This window comes from Ranitomeya imitator, chromosome 1 (assembly GCF_032444005.1).
Source record: "Ranitomeya imitator isolate aRanImi1 chromosome 1, aRanImi1.pri, whole genome shotgun sequence".
NCBI lineage: Eukaryota > Metazoa > Chordata > Amphibia > Anura > Dendrobatidae > Ranitomeya > Ranitomeya imitator.
The window spans coordinates 637,255,722-637,277,042 of record NC_091282.1 but is presented as its reverse complement, the minus strand read 5'-3'; the positions used below and the strand labels follow the sequence as shown (position 1 = coordinate 637,277,042).

At 45.5% G+C, this 21,321-nt stretch overlaps 1 protein-coding gene across 5 annotated transcripts in view; it reads right to left on the bottom strand.

Annotated features, from left to right (window-relative positions):
* Nucleotides 1-21,321, bottom strand: part of SETDB1 (SET domain bifurcated histone lysine methyltransferase 1) — an 84,937-nt gene that overhangs the window by 20,432 nt on the left and 43,184 nt on the right. For all 5 annotated transcript variants that reach the window (XM_069727249.1, XM_069727223.1, XM_069727240.1 and 2 more), the window contains exons 2-3: nucleotides 1,923-2,136; nucleotides 1,409-1,566 (exon numbers count right to left, since the gene is read on the bottom strand). In XM_069727249.1, coding sequence (XP_069583350.1) covers nucleotides 1,409-1,566; nucleotides 1,923-2,134 — 370 coding nt within the window. In that variant the 5' untranslated portion in view covers nucleotides 2,135-2,136. The remainder of the gene's footprint in view (nucleotides 1-1,408; nucleotides 1,567-1,922; nucleotides 2,137-21,321) is intronic.

The window sequence follows — 21,321 nt, the reverse complement described above, 5'->3', positions numbered from 1 at the left end:
GGGGAGAAGGAAATGCCAAAATGCCTGAAGTCCAGTGTCAAGTACCCACAGTCAGTGATGGTGTGGGGTGCCATGTCAGCTGCTGGTGTTGGTCCACTGTGTTTCATCAAGGGCAGGGTCAATGCAGCTAGCTATCAGGAGATTTTGGAGCACTTCATGCTTCCATCGGCTGAAATGCTTTATGGAGATGAAGATTTCATTTTTCAGCACGACCTGGCACCTGCTCACAGTGCCAAAACCACTGGTAAATGGTTTACTGACCATGGTATTACTGTGCTCAATTGGCCTGCCAACTCTCCTGACCTGAACCCCATAGAGAATCTGTGGGATATTGTGAAGAGAAAGTTGAGAGACGCAAGACCCAACACTCTGGATGAGCTTAAGGCCGCTATTGAAGCATCCTGGGCCTCCATAACATCTCAGCAGTGTCACAGGCTGATTGCCTCCATGCCACGCCGCATTGAAGCAGTCATTTCTGCCAAAGGATTCCCGACCAAGTATTGAGTGCATAACTGAACATTATTATTTGTTGGTGTTTTTGTTTGTTATTAAAAACACTTTTATTTGATTGGATGGGTGAAATATGCTAATTTATTGAGACAGGTTTTTTGGGTTATCAGGAGTTGTATGCCAAAATCATCAGTATTAAAACAATAAAAGACCTGACAAATTTCAGTTGGTGGATAATGAATCTATAATATATGAAAGTTTAATTGTAATCATTACATTATGGTAAATAATGAAATTTAACACTATATGCTAATTTTTTGAGAAGGACCTGTATTGACCCCCCAAAGTCACTTCAAATGTGAGATGGTCCCTTAAAAAAAAAAAATGTTTTGTAAATTTTGTTGGAAAAATGAGAAACCGCTGGTCAACTTTTAACCCTTATAACGTCTTACCAAAAAATAATTTTGCTTCCAAGATTGTGCTCATGTAAAGTAGACATGTGGGAAATGTTATTTAATAAGTATTTTGTGTGACATCACTCTCTAATTTAAGGGCATGAAAATACAAAGTTTGAAAATTGCAAAATCTCCAAGATTTTCGCGATATTTCCGTTTTTTTTCATCAATAAATGCAAGTCACATCGAATAAATTTTACCACTTACAAAGTACAATATGTCACGAAAAAACAGTCTCAGAATCAGTGGAATCTGCTGAAGCGTTACAGAGTTATAACCCCATAAAGTGACAGTGGTCAGAATTGTAAAAATTGGCCTGTTATTAAGCTGCAAATTGGCTCTGTCACTAAGGGGTTAAACATCAGCGATCAGAGTTTGCTCCGGTCACTGCTGGTATGCTGCAAGCTCAGTTCCTGCAGCCACACGATGTAGGTTAAGTTTTGTTACATGGTCGTGAATGGGGTTAAAGCCTCCTCTCCATATGCAAGACATTTGCCACTGACCAGATCCAACGCTCAGGACGTCGTCATCGTCATCCTCATCGGGAATCTCGATGACTTCCACCGGCTTCGAAGACTCATCGTCCGAGCTGCTCTCTCTGTAGGCGATGCCCATCTCTTTATACAGGGTCTTTACTAAGGACTCACAGTTATCCAGAGCCCTGAAAATAAGGGACCATTAGGCACTCCATCTATATATCATTGCTGTATCATCCACCAATAGTACATATCTGCAGGACTAGTGCATCTTATAGGATCACCCCGGAGGCATGATCAAGCCACAGGAGCGAGGCCGGATAGGAACTGATGGCCTAATATACATGCAGCAGAGTTGCAGTACTGAGAGTGGCCACTACACAGTGTACAGCGCTGTGGTGCTCTGGCTACCTACACTGTGTGTCCTGACAGACCCAGGTGTCGGACCCCCTCTGACCTCTCATCAATGCCTTATCCTGAGGACAGATCATCAATACCGTATTCCTGCACAGACACCAGTAAGATGCCGATGATCCCTCACCTGGAGGCGTTGTCGTACAGGCTGTCCACACCAGCCACCTCCTGCTCCTTCTGCTTCACCAGCTCCTCCAGTTCCAGCAGCTGGGCCTTCTTCTGCTTCACCAGCTCGTTCTTCTCCACCTCGCGGTCTATGAATTCCCGCAGCTCCTTCATCGATATGCCCAGTTCTTCCACCACCATGTTCTCCAGTTCGGCCATCTCCGGATCATCCATGGCTGCAGTGGAAAAAAAAAAGGAATACATTATAACATGAAAAAACACCGGTTTCAACTGTGTCATGCCCCAATCTTTGCTGCTTAACCCCTTAAATGAAGCTGTAAATCTTTGACAGCAGCATTTAAATGGGTTGACATCAGCTGAGCCCCTTCCTATGTTGGTTGTGTTGGTTGGCCAAATGTCGGGGCCCTCCCCCGAGTATGATGCATCCGTCAATCTCTGACAGTCTGGGAGGTTGACATTGCATCCTGAGGCCTGCCACGACGGTACTCCTGTGAAGACCTACCTGTGGCTGGCCTTTAAAGGAGATTGTGAATTTTACAATATACTGTATTCAAGTATATAGTATGAGCAATCGGACGATCACAGGTTCAAGTCCCCTATGAGGACCCTCCCAACAAATATTTTTTTAAAAATACAACAAAGGTAAAATATTTGCTATCACTGCATCTGAAGAAGTTAAATAAAATTAATAATAAAATAAAAATTGCATCTACGGCATTAAATGGAGCTAAAAGTCTGCCCCCTTGTGGCAGCTAAAGGCTACTGCCGTACTATTAGGTCCCCCTTACAACATAAATAAAATAACTTGTCTAATCCGGGACAATCGCTTAATGGTGGCTGAGCGCTCCTGCCCCTGCTTGCTAATACCCCATACAGAGAAGGTGCAACTGGGCTCGGTTCACACCGCGCTTTTACCATGTGGTTGAAGAAACAATAAATATGAGGATCACTGCTACTTCAGGGAGAACTTACAGCCCATTTGGGATGAATGATGGGATATCTGGGAAATCCTAGGCACCAGCAGTCTGAGCATGTGCAGGGTGAGCAGCAAGCCAGGTGCCAGCCTCCAGCAGCTGCAGTAATCTGAGGCCCCTCTTGTCTGGCTGCTCTCTGCCCATCCTCCTCCTGCTCCTAGCACCCCATCCCCCACCCTGGCCAGGCAGCTAAAAATCCTGCTGTCAATTACGAAGAGACACAAAAATGCACAAGGCAGGAGGTGGGGGGAGGGGGAGCCGTAAAGAAGAGAAGCTGGAAAGCGACATCTGCTGCAATGTATCCAGATGCAGGAGCAGGCCACATCAGACAAGCAGCACAGGTCGCCTCTGGGGCCACTCATTCCCAGGAAGATAAATAACCAATATAAGAACTGATCGAGAGGGTCAGCTTCATCTTCTATCCACATTCCGAAAGATGCGTGACCTTTCATGTCTTCTATCAGCTCTAACAGTAAAGAATCCTTTCTATTAGAAATGAGAGAATCCATTACCAGGAACCCTGTGCCCCACCTACTACCTGCCAAAATCTAACAGGAAGAGAAGCAGGGGGATTTCAGGAGGTAGGAAATGCTTCTCACGGGTCCTGGAAATGGATTCTCATCTCTGATTGAAAGGATTCTTTACTGTTACAGCACTGAGACTATAAGCTGTTGGAGCAGAGCTCTTGAATCGTTTGGCTTATCTCTACGCTCTATCCATTCCACTAGGAGCTCCATCCCGCTGGGAAATCACAATTCTCAGACTGGACCTAGTAGTGCCCCCTCTTTTCCATCAAGTTGACAGACATTCCATAGGAACCTTTACGCATCCCAGATTTGTGCAATAAAAAAAATAAAGTGCAAAATTTAAAGGGATTGTTCAGTGACAGGCAAATACAGAAAAAGTTATAATGTGTTAGCAGTCGGAGCACCGTGCCCTATGACAATCAGCAAATCGAGGTACTTAACCCCAATACAATGTAGCTCAGTGTGGACGATTCTGTACGCTCGGTGGTCTTGCAGTGCTTGGGACCCCCAGAATCCTGCAAGTGCTGGGATGCTGATGCAGAGCGATAGCTCGGAATTGCGACATTATCGGGACCTGATTGGCTCAGGTCCTAATGAGATTAACCTGGCATCCCAGACACTGACAGTTTGCTTCACTTAAGGCCCCTTCACATTAAGCGACGCTGCAGCGATACCGACAACGATCCGGATCGCTGCAGCGTCGCTGTTTGGTCGCTGGAGAGCTGTCACACAGACCGCAATCCAGCGACCAACGATGCCGGTAACCAGGGTAAACATCGGGTAACTAAGCGCAGGGCCGCGCTTAGTAACCCGATGTTTACCCTGGTTACAATGCTAAAAGTAAAAAAAAACAAACACTAGATACTTACCTACCACTGTCTGTCCTCCAGCGCTGCGCTCTGCTTCTCTGCTCTCCTCCTGTACTGGCTGTGAGCCGGAAAGCAGAGCGGTGACGTCACCGCTCTGCTTTCCGCTCACAGCCAGTACAGGAGGAGTGCAGAGCACAGCGCTGGAGGACAGACGGCTGTAGGTAAGTATCTAGTGTTTGTTTTTTTTTACTTTTAGCATGGTAACCAGGGTAAACATCGGGTTACTAAGCGCGGCCCTGCGCTTAGTTACCCGATGTTTACCCTGGTTACCAGTGAAGACATCGCTGGATCGGTGTCACACACGCCGATCCAGCGATGTCAGCAGGAGTCCAGCGACGAAATAAAGTTCTGGACTTTCTTCAGCGACCAACGATCTCCCAGCAGGGGCCTGATCGTTGGTCGCTGTCACACATAACGATTTCATTAACGATATCGTTGCTACGTCACAAATAGCAACGATATCGTTAACAATATCGTTATGTGTGAAGGTACCTTTACACCTTCCTGGTGAGGCGCTCCCTCACCTCGTCATCAGGAACACTCCCCCCCCCCCCACACTATATACGTCGACCGCAGATTGCGCCGCACCCACCCTATAAGACAACCCCCGACTTTTGAGAAGATTTTATATTTTAACTGGAAAAGTTGGGGGTCGTCTTACATGCCGGAAAATACGGTGTATATATACACAGACCAAAAGTTTCGACTCATCTCATTTAAAAAAATTTCTGTATTTTCTTGACTAGGAAAATTCTAAATTCACACTGAAGGCATCAAAACTATGAAATAACACATGTGGAATTATTTACTTAACAAAAAAGTGTGAAACAACTGAAATTATGTCTTATATTCTAAGTTCTTCAAAGTAGCCACCTTTTGCTTTGATGATTGCTTTGCACACTCTTGGCATTCTCTTGATGAGCTTCAAGAGGTAGTCACCAGGAATGGTCTTCCAACAATCTTGAAGGAGTTCCCAGAGATGCTTAGCACCTGTTGGCCCTTTTGCCTTCAGTCTGCAGTCCAGCTCACCACAAACCATCTCGATTGGGTCCTGGTCTGGTGACTGTGGAGGCCAGGTCATCTGGCGTAGCACCCCATCACTCTCCTTCTTGGTCAAATACCCCTTACACAGCCTGGAGGTGTGTTTGGGGTCATTGTCCTGTTGAAAAATAAATGATGGTCCAACTAAACGCAAACCGGATGGAATAGCATGCCACTGCAAGATGCTGTGGTAGCCATGCTGGTTCAGTATGCCTTCAATTTTGAATAAATCCCCAAGTGTCACCAGTAAAGCACCCCCACACCATCACACCTCCTCCTCCATGCTTCACGGTGGGAACCAGGCATGTAGAGTCCATCCGTTCACCTTTTCTGCGTCGCACAAAGACACGGTGGTTCGAACCCAAGATCTCAAATTTGGACTCATCAGACCAAAGCACAGATTTCCACTGGTCTAATGTCCATTTCTTGTGTTTTTTAGCCCAAACAAGTCTCCTCTGCTTGTTGCCTGTCCTTAGCAGTGGTTTCCTAGTAGCTATTTTACCATGAATTCCTGCTGCACAAAGTCTCCTCTTAACAGTTGTTGTAGAGATGTGTCTGCTGCTAGAACTCTGTGTGGCATTGACCTGGTCTCTAATCTGAGCTGCTGTTAGCCTGCGATTTCTGAGGCTGGTGACTCGGATAAACTTATCCTCAGAAGCAGAGGTGACTCCTGGTCTTCCTTTCCTGGGGCGGTCCTCATGTGAGCCAATTTCTTTGTAGCGCTTGATGGTTTTTGCCACTGCACTTGGGGACACTTTCAAAGTTTTCCCAATTTTTCGGACTGACTGACCTTCATTTCTTAAAGTAATGATGGCCACTCGTTTTTCTTTACTTAGCTTTTTTCTTGCCATAATACATATTCTAACAGTCTATTCAGTAGGACTATCTGTGTATCCACCAGACTTCTGCACAACACAACTGATGGTCCCAACACCATTTATAAGGCAAGAAATCCCACTTATTAAACCTGGCAGGGCACACCTGTGAAGTGAAAACCATTTCCGGTGACTACCTCTTGTATCTCATCAAGAGAATGCCAAGAGTGTGCAAAGCAGTCATCAAAGCAAAAGGTGGCTACTTTGAAGAACCTAGAATATAAGACAATTTCAGTTGTTTTACACTTTTTTGTTACGTATATAATTCCACATGTGTTATTCAATAGTTTTGATGCCTTGAGTGTGAATTTACAATTTTCATAGTCATGAAAAAACAGAAAAATCTTTTAATGAGAAGGTGTGTCCAAACTTTTGGTCTGTACTGTAGATGCCATCAATTCTTCACCTGCTGCTGATTTGTTCATTCTACCTCCAAAGATCGCAGTAAGGCTTGGCGCACATTTATCCTTTGCTCTGCACTGAGCTCTTACACCGGGGTTTCAATGTAATTCTCTGAAATACGAGATTCAGATGGATCCCCCAAAGGAGGATTCCCTATAATGAGGCAGTTGGAAGCACTGTGGACGCCGTCTGTCTTTTTTAGGATTGCATAAAAGTGCCACTGGCTACAGTTTTCTGCATTTCTAAAAAGAAGGACACCGCTGAACAAAGGCCAGACGGAGTCTTGAGTAACTCTGCTGTCTCATTATAGTGAATGGATCCCTGGGGGGTTTCATCTGAACCATGTCAGATTTAGATAGAAACCACAAAGTGGCCAGTGTAGCGCTCTGTTTATCTGTGATCCAAAATTTTATTTAAAATGTTCCCAATTGATAAAACCTTCAACTCAATCCACAAAAAAAAGCAAGTCCCCACTCATGTTCGTCACCTGTTAACGGAAATATAGGGGGCTTCGTCATTACTGATAGTGCAAAGACTCTGGAAAAGCAAAATGGCTCCTGACCCCACAAAAGAAATCCAGTGAATTCTGTACCCCCAAATCCAAGTGTCCCACTCCTTTCTAAGCCGCACAGTGTGCCTAAACTGTTATGAACAGGTAATTCAGAACCACAATGGACATTGAAGTTCAGAGCACACAAAGTGACCTGACAATTACCAAAAACATAGGACGAGCTCTGAGACGTGGGAACTCTGCTGACCGCAATCCCTAATCCTATCACACCACACTAGAGGTAGCCGTGGATTGCGCCTAACGCTCCCTATGCAACTCGGCACAGCCTGAGAAACTAACTAGCCCTGAAGATAGAAAAATAAGCCTACCTTGCCTCAGAGAAATTCCCCAAAGGAAAAGGCAGCCCCCCACATATAATGACTGTGAGTAAAGATGAAAATACAAACACAGAGATGAAATAGATTTAGCAAAGTGAGGCCCGACTTACTGAATAGACCGAGGATAGGAAAGATAGCTTTGCGGTCAACACAAAAACCTACAAACAACCACGCAGAGGGGCAAAAAGACCCTCCGCACCGACTAACGGTACAGAGGTGCTCCCTCTGCGTCTCAGAGCTTCCAGCAAGCAAGAAAAACCAATATAGCCAGCTGGACAGAAAAAATAGCAAACAAAAATAACACAAGCAAAACTTAGCTTATGCAGGATAGACAGGCCACAGGAACGATCCAGGAGGAAGCAAGACCAATACTAGAACATTGACTGGAGGCCAGGATCAAAGCACCGGGTGGAGTTAAATAGAGCAGCACCTAACGACTTAACCTCATCACCTGAGGAAGGAAACTCAGAAGCCGCAGTACCACTCTCATCCACCAAAGGAAGCTCATAGACAGAACCAGCCGAAGTACCACTCTCGACCACAGGAGGGAGCTTGGCCACAGAATTCACAACAGTACCCCCCCTTGAGGAGGGGTCACCGAACCCTCACCAGAGCCCCCAGGCCGACCAGGATGAGCCACATGAAAGGCACGAACCAGATCGGCAGCATGGACATCAGAGGCAAAGACCCAGGAATTATCTTCCTGACCATAACCTTTCCACTTAACCAGATACTGGAGTTTCCGTCTCAAAACACGAGAATCCAAAATCTTCTTCACTATATACTCCAATTCCCCTTCAACCAAAACCGGAGCAGGAGGATCAATAGATGGAACCACAGGTGCCACGTATCTCCGCAACAATGACCTATGGAACACGTTATGGATGGAAAAAGAAGCTGGAAAAGTCAAACGAAAAGACACAGGATTAAGAACCTCAGAAATCCTATATGGACCAATGAAACGAGGCTTAAATTTAGGAGAGGAAACCTTCATAGGAATATAACGAGATGACAACCAAACCAAATCCCCAACACGAAGTCGGGGACCCACACAGCGCCTGCGGTTAGCGAAACGTTGAGCCTTCTCATGGGACAAAGTCAGATTGTCCACTACATGAGTCCAAATCTGCTGCAACCTATCCACCACAGTATCCACACCAGGACAGTCCGAAGACTCAACCTGCCCTGAAGAGAAACGAGGGTGGAACCCAGAATTGCAGAAAAACGGCGAAACCAAAGTAGCCGAGCTGGCCCGATTATTAAGGGCGAACTCAGCCAAAGGCAAAAAGGACACCCAATCATCCTGATCAGCAGAAACAAAACATCTCAGATATGTTTCCAAGGTCTGATTGGTTCATTCAGTCTGGCCATTTGTCTGAGGATGGAAAGCAGAGGAAAAAGACAAATCAATGTCCATCCTAGCACAAAAGGCTCGCCAAAACCTCAAAACAAACTGGGAACCTCTGTCAGAAACGATGTTCTCTGGAATGCCATGTAAACGAACCACATGCTGGAAAAACAATGGCACCAAATCAGAGGAGGAAGGCAATTTAGACAAGGGTACCAAATGGACCATCTTAGAGAAGCGATCACAAACCACCCAAATGACCGACATTCTTTGAGAGACGGGGAGATCCGGAAAAAAAATCCATAGAGATATGTGTCCAAGGCCTCTTCGGGACCGGCAAGGGCAAAAGCAACCCACTGGCACGAGAACAGCAGGGCTTAGCCCGAGCACAAATCCCACAGGACTGCACAAAAGAACGCACATCCCGCGACAGAGACTGCCACCAAAAGGATCTAGCCACCAAATCTCTGGTACCAAAGATTCCAGGATGACCAGCCAACACCGAACAATGAACCTCAGAGATAACTTTATTCGTCCACCTATCAGGCACAAACAGTTTCTCCGCTGGGCAACGGTCAGGTCTATTAGCCTGAAATTTTTGCAGCACCCGCCGCAAATCAGGAGAGATGGCAGACAAAATTACCCCCTCTTTGAGAATACCCGCCGGCTCAGGCAAACCCGGAGAATCGGGCACAAAACTCCTAGACAGGGCATCCGCCTTCACATTTTTAGAGCCCGGAAGGTACGAAACCACAAAGTCAAAACGGGAGAAAAACAGCGACCAACGAGCCTGTCTAGGATTCAACCGTTTGGCAGACTCGAGATAAGTCAAGTTTTTGTGATCAGTCAAGACCACCACGCGATGCTTAGCTCCTTCAAGCCAATGACGCCACTCCTCGAATGCCCACTTCATGGCTAGCAACTCTCGATTGCCAACATCATAATTTCGCTCAGCAGGCGAAAATTTCCTGGAAAAGAAGGCGCATGGTTTCATCACCCAGCAATCAGAACTTCTCTGCGACAAAACAGCCCCTGCTCCAATTTCGGAAGCATCAACCTTGACCTGGAACGGAAGCGAAACATCTGGTTGGCACAACACAGGGGCAGAAGAAAAACGACCCTTCAACTCCTGAAAAGCTTCCACAGCAGCAGAAGACCAATTGACCACATCAGCACCCTTCTTGGTTAAATCAGTCAACGGTTTAGCAATACTAGAAAAATTAGCCATGAAGCGACGATAAAAATTAGCAAAGCCCAGGAACTTCTGCAGACTCTTCAGAGATGTTGGCTGAGTCCAATCATAAATGGCCTGAACTTTAACAGGGTCCATCTCGATAGTAGAAGGAGAAAAAATGAACCCCAAAAATGAAATCTTCTGAACACCAAAGAGACACTTTGACCCCTTCACAAACAAAGAATTAGCACGCAGGACCTGGAACACCATTCTGACCTGCTTCACATGAGACTCCCAATCATCCGAGAAGACCAAAATATCATCCAAGTATACAATCAGGAATTTATCCAGGTACTCTCGGAAGATGTCATGCATAAAGGACTGAAACACTGATGGAGCATTAGAAAGTCCGAATGGCATAACCAGGTACTCAAAATGGCCTTCGGGCGTATTAAATGCTGTTTTCCATTCATCGCCCCGTTTAATACGCACAAGATTATACACACCACGAAGATCTATCTTGGTGAACCAACTAGCCCCCTTAATCCAAGCAAACAAATCAGACAGCAGCGGCAAGGGGTACTGAAATTTGACCGTAATTTTATTTAGAAGGCGGTAATGAATACAAGGTCTCAGCGAGCCATCCTTCTTGGCCACAAAAAAGAACCCCGCTCCCAATGGCGACGATGACGGGCGAATATGACCCTTCTCCAAAGACTCCTTCACGTAACTCCGCATAGCGGCGTGCTCAGGTACAGATAAATTAAACAGTCGACCCTTGGGAAACTTACTACCAGGAATCAAATCGATAGCACAATCACAATCCCTATGCGGAGGTAGGGCATTGGACTTGGGCTCATCGAATACATCCCGATAATCAGACAAGAACTCTGGAACCTCAGAAGGGGTGGATGATGAGATAGACAGAAATGGAACATCACCATGTACCCCCCCTGACAACCCCAGCTGGACACAGACATTGATTTCCAATCTAATACTGGGTTATGGACTTGTAGCCATGGCAACCCCAACACGACCACATCATGCAGATTATGCAACACCAGAAAGCAAATATCCTCCTGGTGCGCAGGAGCCATGCACATGGTCAGCTGGGTCCAATACTGAGGCTTATTCTTGGCCAAAGGCGTAGCATCAATTCCTCTCAATGGAATAGGACACTGCAAGGGCTCCAAGACAAACCCACAGCGCCTAGCATACTCCAAGTCCATCAAATTCAGGGCAGCGCCTGAATCCACAAATGCCATGACAGAATAGGAAGACAAAGAGCAGATCAAAGTAACGGACAAAAGAAATTTCGACTGTACCGTACCAATGGTGGCAGAGCTAGAGAACCGCTTAGTGCGCTTAGGACAATCGGAGATAGCATGAGTGGAATCACCACAGTAGAAACACAGCCCATTCTGACGTCTGTGTTCTTGCCTTTCAGCTCTGGTCAAAGTACTATCGCACTGCATAGGCTCAGGTTTATGCTCAGATAATACCGCCAAATGGTGCACAGATTTACGCTCGCGCAAGCGTCGACCGATCTGAATGGCTCATTCAGACCAGCAGGCATAGAAATCCCACCATGACATCCTTAAGGGCTTCAGAGAGACCCTTTCTGAAAATAGCTGCCAGCGCACATTCAATTGAGTAAGCACGGACCACTTTCTAAACTTCTGACAATAAATCTCTATCTCATCCTGACCCTGACACAGAGCCAGCAAATTTTTCTCTGCCTGATCCACTGAATTAGGTTCGTCGTACAGCAATCCGAGCGCCAGAAAAAACGCATCAACATCACACAATGCAGGATCTCCTGGCGCAAGGGAAAATGCCCAGTCTTGAGGGTCGCCACGTAAATAAGAAATACTGATCTTATCTTGTTGAACTGGGTCACCAGAGGAGCGGGGTTTCAAAGCCAGAAATAGTTTACAATTATTTTTAAAATTCAAAAACTTAGCTCTATCTCCAGAAAATAACTCAGGAATAGGAATTTTAGGTTCTAACATAGGATTCTGAACCACTAAATCTTGAATATTCTGTACATTTATAGCGAGATTATCCATCAAAGAGAACAGACCTTGAATGTCCATGTCCACACCTGTGTTCTGAACCACCCTGATGTAAAGGGGAAAAGAAAGACAGAACACAGTCCAAAGAAAAAAAAATGGTCTCAGAACTTCTCTTTTCCCTCTATTGAGAAGCATTAGTACTTTGGGCCTCCAGTACCGTTATGAACAGGTAATTCAGAACCACAATGGACATTGAAGTTCAGAGCACACAAAGTGACCTGACAATTACCAAAAACATAGGACGAGCTCTGAGACGTGGGAACTCTGCTGACCGCAATCCCTAATCCTATCACACCACACTAGAGGTAGCCGTGGATTGCGCCTAACGCTCCCTATGCAACTCGGCACAGCCTGAGAAACTAACTAGCCCTGAAGATAGAAAAATAAGCCTACCTTGCCTCAGAGAAATTCCCCAAAGGAAAAGGCAGCCCCCCACATATAATGACTGTGAGTAAAGATGAAAATACAAACACAGAGATGAAATAGATTTAGCAAAGTGAGGCCCGACTTACTGAATAGACCGAGGATAGGAAAGATAGCTTTGCGGTCAACACAAAAACCTACAAACAACCACGCAGAGGGGCAAAAAGACCCTCCGCACCGACTAACGGTACGGAGGTGCTCCCTCTGCGTCTCAGAGCTTCCAGCAAGCAAGAAAAACCAATATAGCCAGCTGGACAGAAAAAATAGCAAACAAAAATAACACAAGCAAAACTTAGCTTATGCAGGATAGACAGGCCACAGGAACGATCCAGGAGGAAGCAAGACCAATACTAGAACATTGACTGGAGGCCAGGATCAAAGCACCAGGTGGGGTTAAATAGAGCAGCACCTAACGACTTAACCTCATCACCTGAGGAAGGAAACTCAGAAGCCGCAGTACCACTCTCATCCACCAAAGGAAGCTCATAGACAGAACCAGCCGAAGTACCACTCTCGACCACAGGAGGGAGCTTGGCCACAGAATTCACAACACTAAACCACATTTAGAGCCCATATTTTTGTTACTTCTGTAGCGATGAGAGTCCGCATAATTTACGGGTGCGTGTCTCCAGAAGCACAAGCTGGGCAAAACGTACTGGACACTACAACGACAGTTTGCAATTTTCACTCGGCAACATTCATTGCTGCTTGTTTCCAGAAAACACCCATGGAGTCAAAATCATCACTACACCTGTAGATAAATTCCCAAAGGGGTATAATTTCCAAAATGGGGTCACTTGAGGTGGGATTCTGCTCTTCTAGCACTTAGAGGCTCTGTATATGGAGTCTGCAAACTATTCAAGGAAAACCTGCACTCCAGGAGGCAAATAGCGCTCCGTTCCTCCCGAGTCTCTCTGTATGGCTAAGTAGTACTGTACTGCCACAATTGGGGTATTACCACATTCAGTAGAAATTGTGGGACAAATTATGCTGCCATTTTTACCCACTCCGTGTGGGAAAATGTAAAATCTGAAGCTAAAACAACATTTTGGTGGTAAAATGGGGTCACTTATGGGGGGTTCTGCTGCTCTAGCACCTCAGGGGCTCTCCCAGTGGGTCATGGCACCTGCACCCCTACATGAATTCCTCCAGAGGTGTAATTACCAAAATCGGGTCATTTGTGGGGTTTCTGCCGTTTTGCTGTGTCAGGGACTTATCAAATGTCACATGAGTCCGCTATCTATTCCGACCAATTTTGCACTCCAAATTCAGTTGGCGCTTCTTCACTTAGGAGCTCTTCCATGCGTCCAAATGGTAGTTTTTCCCACATATGGGGTTTTCGTATACTCAAGAAAAATTGCACAACAAATTGTATGACCCATTTTCTCAGGTTACCCTTGTGAAAATACCAAAATTTGTGGCAAAAAAAAAATCATTTTTTCCTTTCATATTGCTTTAATTCCTGTGAAGGGAACTTCTTGAATTTGATTTCGAGCACCTTGAGGGGTGTAGTTTTAGAATGTCGTCACATTTGGATATTTTCTGTCATATAGGCGCCTCAAACTCACTTCAAATGTTAGGTGGTCCCTAAGAAAATTAGTTTGTAAATTTTGTTGGAAAAATGAGAAATCGCTGGTCAACTTAACCGTTATAACTTCCTAACAAAAAAAAAATTAGGTTTCAAAAATTGTGCTGATGTAAAGTAGACATGTGGGAAATGTTATTTATCAACTATTTTGTGTGACATATCTCTGTGATTTAAGGTTGTAAGAATTAAAGTCAATCTAAATTTACCACTATCATGAAGTACAATATGTCACAAAAAAACAAAATGTCCCAATCAATGGGATCTGTTTTAAGCATTCCAGAGTTATTACCTCATAAAGTGACAGTGGTCTGAATTGTAAAAATTTGGCCTGGTCATGAAGGTGAAATCAAACTGGGGATGAAAGGGTTAAAATGGCTCTCATGATACACTATGAGGCTGCAGTCACACTAGCAGTATTTGGTCAGTATTTTACATCAGTATTTGTAAGTCAAAACCAGGAGTGGAACAATCAGAGGGAAAGTATAATAGAAACATATGCATAACTTCTGGATTTATCACCCACTCCTGGTTCTGGCTTACAAATACTGATGTAAAATACTGACCAAATACTGATAGTGTGATGGCAGCCTTAGGCTATGTGCACAAGTTGCGGATTTGGCTGCGGATCCGCAGCTGATTTGGCCCTGCGGATCCGCAGTTTTCCATGCGGTGTACAGTATCATGGAAACCTATGGAAAACCTAATCCGCAGTGCCCATGCTGCAGAAAATACCGCTCGGAAACGCTGCGTTGTATTTTCCGCAGCATGTCAATTCTTTGTGCCGATTCCACAGCGGTTTACACCTGCTCCTCAATAGGAATCTGCAAGTGTAAAACCGCAGGTGAAATCCGCACAAAAATCGCAGGAAATCTGCCGTAAACCCGAGGGTAATCCACAGGTAAAACGCAGCCTGAGGATTTTTCAAAAACTGTGCGGAAAAATCCGCACAGAAATCCACAACGTGAGGACTGACCGTTCACATCAGCGGTTTGCTTGCTCCAATGAACCGAACTAAGTGCTCTCCAACGCTACTACAGCGCTACCAAATGTTTTAGGCAGGTGGGGAAAAGGGTGCTGCAAAGTAAGAAGCTTCCAGAATAGAAAGATTATTGGTTTATTTTTCTCAAGCGAACAAACAAAAAAGAAATTTATATGTTTATCAGTATCTGGCGACGGCCCATCGCCTACACCATCAGTATCTGACGACGGCCCATCGCCTACACCATCAGTATCTGGCGACGGCCCATCGCCTACACCATCAGTATCTGGCGACGGCCCATCGCCTACACCATCAGTATCTGGCGACAGCCCAACGCCTACACCATCAGAATCTGACGACGGCCCATCGCCTACCTACACGTCAGTATCTGGCGACCGCCCATTGCCTACCTACACCGTCAGTATCTGGCGACGGCCCATCGCCTACACCGTCAGTATCGGTACGCCGATACCCCATATGTGGGGGTAAATCACTGTTTGGGCGCATGGCAGAGCTCGGAAGGGAAGGAGCGCCATTTGACTTTTCAATGCAAAATTTGCTGAAATTGAGATAGGACGCTATGTCGCGTTTGGAGAGCCTCTGATGTGCCTAAACAGTGGAAACCCCCCACAAGTGACGCCATTTTAGAAAGTAGACCCCCTAAGAAACTAATCTAGATGTGTGGTGAGCACTTTGAACCCCAAATTGTTTCATTAAAGTTTATAATGTATAGCCATGAAAATTAAAAAATCATTTTTTTTTCACAAAATGATCTTTTAGCCAGCAGTTTTTTATTTTCTCAAGGGTAACAGGAGATATTGGACCCAAAAAGTTGTTGTCCAATTTGTCCTGAGTACGCCGATACCCCATATGTGGGGGGACCACTGTTTGGGCGCATGGCAGAGCTCGGAAGGGTAGGAGCGCTGTGTTGGAATGCAGACTTTGATGGAATGGTATGCAGGCGTCACGTTGCGTTTGCAGAGTCCCTGATGTACCTAAACAATAGAAACCCCCCACAAGTGACCCCATATTGGAAACTAGACCCCCAAGAAACTTATCCAGATGTGTTTTAAGAATTTTGAACCCCCAAGTGTTTCACTACAGTTTATAACGCAGAGCCGTGAAAATAAAAAATATTTTAGCCCCCAAATTTTTATTTTCACAAGGGTAACAGGAGAAATTGGACTGCAAAAGTTGCTGTCTAATTTGTCCTGAGTACGCTGATAGCCCATATGTGGAGGGGAACCACTGTTTGGGCACATGGCAGAGCTCAGAGCACCATTTTACTTTTTCAACGCAGAATTGGCTGGAATTGAGATCGGACGCCATGTCGCGTTTCGAGAGCCCCTGATGTGCCTAAACAGAGGAAACTCCCCCAATGCTAACTCCAACCCTAACCCCAATGCTCCCCTAAGCCTAATCCCAACCATAACCCTAACCACACCCCTAACCCGAACACACCCCTAACCCTAATCCCAGTCCTAATCTCAACCCTAACCACACCCCTATCCCTGATACACCTCTAACCCTAACCGTAAACATAATCCAAACCCTAGTTTAGCCCCAACCCTAACCCTAAGGGGAAAATGGAAATACATTTTTTTTATTTTATTATTTTTCCCTAACTAAGGGGGTGATTAAGGGGGGTTTGATTTATTATTTATAGTGGGTATTTTAGCAGATTTTTATGATTGGCAGCTGCCACACGCTAAGAGACGCTTTTTATTGCAAAAAATATTTTTTACGTTACCACATTTTGAGAGCTATAATTTTTCCATATTTTGGTCCACAGAGTCATGTGAGGTCTTGTTTTTTTGCGGGACGAGTTGATGTTTTTATTGATACCATTTTCGGGCACATGACATTTTTTGATCGCTTTTTATTCCGATTTTTGTGAGGCAGAATGAACAAAAACCAGCTATTCCTGAATTTCTTTTGGGGTGGGAGGGGGGGTTTATACTGTTCCACGTTTGGTAAAATTGATAAAGCAGTTTTATTCTTCGGGTCAGTACGATTACAGCGATACCTCATTTATATCTTTTTTTTATGTTTTGGCTCTTTTACACAATAAAAACTATTTTATTTAAAAAATAATTGTTTTTGCATAGCTTTCTTCTGAGAGCTGTAACTTTTATTTTTCTGCTGATGACGCTGTATGGCGGCTTTTTTTTGCGAGACAAGATGACGTTTTCAGCAGTACCATGTTTATTTATATCAGTCTTTTTTAATCACATTTTATTGCACTTTTTGTTCGGCAGTATGATGATAAAGCATTGTTTTTTGCCTCGTTTTTTTATTTTTTTGGGGGGGTGTTCACTGAAGAGGTTAACTAGTGGGATAGTTTTATAGAGCAGGTCGTTACGGACACGGCGATACCAAATATGTGTGCTTTATTGTTGTTTTTTTTATTTACATAAATAAAAGGATTTATTGGAATTTTTTTTTTTTTTACTTTATAACATTGTCCCAGGGTGTGACATCACTATATTCCATCAGATTGCTGATCTGACACTTTGCATAGCATTGTGTCAGATCAGCGATCTGACAGGCAGTGCAGGAGGCTTTCCGGCGCCTGTTCTCAGCAGGCGCCGGGAAGCCACCTCACTTCAGGACCCGGAAGGAGCCCCGCAGCCATTTTGGATCTAGGGACTCCATGGAGACCACCGGAACAACACGATCGCATCGCGTTTTTCCAGTGGGAGAGCGCAGGGAGCCCCCGTCCCTGTGCGATGCCACTCTATGTTGCTGTCACTACTGACAGCGGCATCAGAGGGGTTAAATGCCCACGATCGGTGCTAGTGCAACATAAGACCGCGCCGTCGTACTAGTACTGCGGTTTGGGAGAACGCAGTTCCCGCAGAGCAGTACTAGTATGGTGCATGTCGGGAAGGGACAAATGTACCAAACATCTTGGAGAGCTGACCCCAGATCTCATGTGTGAGGCTTGTGCCCATCCTTCTGTCTCATCATGTGATCCCACAGACAAAATTATGTGAGATCAGTCTATATTTTTAAGGGTAGGATAGTTTTAACATTGAGAGATAGAATATCAAAAATAAAATCCAGAAAATCACATTGCATAAATTATATATATTTGCATTTTGCTGCGAGAAATAAGTATTTGATCCCTCTGGCAAACAAGACTTAATACTTGGTGGCAAAACCCTTGTTGGCAGGCACAGCAGTCAAATGTTTTTTTGTAGTTGATGATGAGGTTTGCGCACATGTCAGGAGGAATTTTGTTCCACTCCTCTTTGCAGATCATCTCTAAATCAGTAAGATTTTGAGGCTGTCGCTTGGCAACTCGGAGCTTCAACTCCTTCCATAAGTTTTGTATGGGATTAAGGTCTGGAGACTGGCTAGGCCACTCCATGACCTTAATGTGCTTCTTTTTGAGCCATTCCTTCGCTGCATTAGGCTTCTTTCACACTAGAGTCGGAATCTCCCCGTCGCAATGCGTCGGGGAGAGATTCCGACGCTAGCGTTTAACGCATTGCACAATGGAGGCAGCGGATGCATTTCTCCGGCGCATCCGCTGCCCCATTGTAAGGTGCGGGGAGGTGGGGGCGGAGTTCGGGCCGCGCATGCGTGGTCGGAAAAAGCGGTCCGTCAGGAGCAAAAAACGTTACATGTCCGCCAAAGCACGACGCATCCGTCGCTCGACGGATGCGACGTGTGGCAATCCGTCGCAAATGCGTCGTCAATACAAGTCTATGGGGAAAAAACGCATCCTGCAAGCACAAAACGACGCATTGTGACGGATTGCAGAAAACGCTAGTGTGAAAGTAGCCTTAGCTGTATGTGTTGGGTCATTGTCTTGCTGGATGACCCAGCCACGACCCATTTTTAGTGTCCTGGTGGAGGGAACAAGGTTGTCGCTCAGGATTTTACGGTACATGGCTCCATCCATTCTCCCATTGATGCGGTGAAGTAGTCCTGTGCCCTTAGCAGAGAAACACCCCCAAAACATAATGTTTCCACCTCCATGCTTCACAGTGGGGACGGTGTTCTTTGGGTCATAGGCAGCATTTCTCTTTCTCCAAGCACGGCGAGTTGAGTTAATGCTAAAGACCTAAATTTTTGTCTCATCTGACCACAGCACCTTCTCCCAATCATTCACAGAATCATCCAGGTGTTCATTGGCAAACTTCAGACGGGCCTGCACATGTGCCTTCTTGAGCAGGGGGACCTTGCGGGCACTGCGGGATTTTAAACCTTTACGGCGTAATGTGTTACCAATGGTTTTCTTGGTGACTGGTCTCAGCTGCCTTGAGATCATTAACAAGTTCCCCCCATGTAGTTTTAGGCTGATCTCTCACCTTCCTCATGATCGAGGATACCCCACGAGGTGAGATTTTGCATGGTGTCCCAGATCGATGTCGATTGACAGCTATTTTGTATTTCTTCCATTTTCTTACTATTGCACCCAGCATCTTACTTATGGTTTTGTAGCTCATTCCAGCTTTGTGCAGATCTATGATCTTGTCCCTGACATCCTTATAAAGCTCTTTGGTCTTGGCCGTGTTGTAGAGGTTAGAGTCTGACTGATTAATGGAGTCTATGGACAGGAGTCTTTTATAAAGGTGACTATGTAAGACAGCTGTCTTTAATGCAGGTAACAAGTTGATTAGCAGCTTCTAATTGGTCTGTAGGAGCCAGAACTCTTAATGGTTGGTAGGGGATCAAATACTTATTTCTCACTGCAAAACGCAAATACATTTATACAATGTGATTTTCTGGATTATATTTTTGATATTCTGTCTCTCATTGTTAAAATTAACCTATCCTTATAATTATAGACTGTTCATGTCTTTGTCAGTGGGCAAACTTAGGCTATGTGCACACGCTGCGGATTTTGCTGCGCATCCGCAGCAGTTTCCCATGCGTTTACAGTATAATGTAAACGCAATCCGCAGTGCACACGCTGTGGAAAAAAACGCGCGGAAACGCAGCGGTTTACATTCCGCAGCATGTCAATTCTTTGTGCGGATTCCGCTGCGGGTTTACACCTGCTCCAATAGAAAATTGCAGGTGTAGACCCGCAGCGGAATCCGCAATAGAAACCGCGATAAATCTGCAGGAAAAAACACAGCAGTTTTGCACTGCGGATTTCCGCAGCCCTCACAGATACGTGTGCATATACCCTTACAAAATCAGCAAGGGATCAAATACACCCCACTGTATCTGCCAGGATTTCTCAGCATTGAGGACAAGTAGATGCAGAGGTCAGCAAAGGAAACTTAAGGTACCGTCACACTATACCATTTCGATCGCTACGACGGTACGATTCGTGACGTTCCAGCGATATCGTTACGATATCGCTGTGTCTGACACGCAGCAGCGATCAGGGATCCTGCTGAGAATCGTACGTCGTAGCAGATCGTATGGAACTTTCTTTCATCGCTGGATCTCCCGCTGTCATCGCTAGATCGGTGTGTGTGACACCGATCTAGCGATGCGATCCAGCGATGCGTTCGCTTGTAACCAGGGTAAACATCGGGTAACTAAGCGCAGGGCCGCGCTTAGTAACCCGATGTTTACCCTGGTTACAAGCGTAAAACTAAAAAAAAAACAAACAGCACATACTTACATTCTGGTGTCCGTCAGGTCCCTTGCCGTCTGCTTCCCGCACTGTGACTGCCGGCCGTAAAGTGAAAGCAGAGCACAGCGGTGACGTGCTTTCACTTTCACTTTACGGCCGGCAGTCACAGTGCGGGAAGCAGACGGCAAGGGACGTGACGGACACCATATGTAAGTATGTGCTGTTTGTTTTTTTTTAGTTTTACGCTTGTAACCAGGGTAAACATCGGGTTACTAAGCGCGGTCCTGCGCTTAGTTACCCGATGTTTACCCTGGTTACCCGGGGACCTCGGCATCGTTGGTCGCTGGAGAGCTGTCTGTGTGACAGCTCCCCAGCGACCACACTACGATTTACCTACGATCACGGCCAGGTCATATCGCTGGTCGTGATCGTAGGTAAATCGTATAGTGTGACGGTACCCTTAGTGCAGCAGATGAAAAACACAGGACGGAAGTCCAGCAGTGGCCTCAGCTCAGATCTGGCAACCAGTGGGACCAGCTTCTTTCATCCAGAGTCAATAATGAGGGTCCTCAGGAACAATGAAGATGGTGGGGGGTCCTGCAAGTATGCGGCTGCATTTCAGCAAATGGAGTTTGGATTTCGTCAGGATTAATGGTGTCCATAGTGCTAGGAACTCCAGGCAGATACCTACCCAT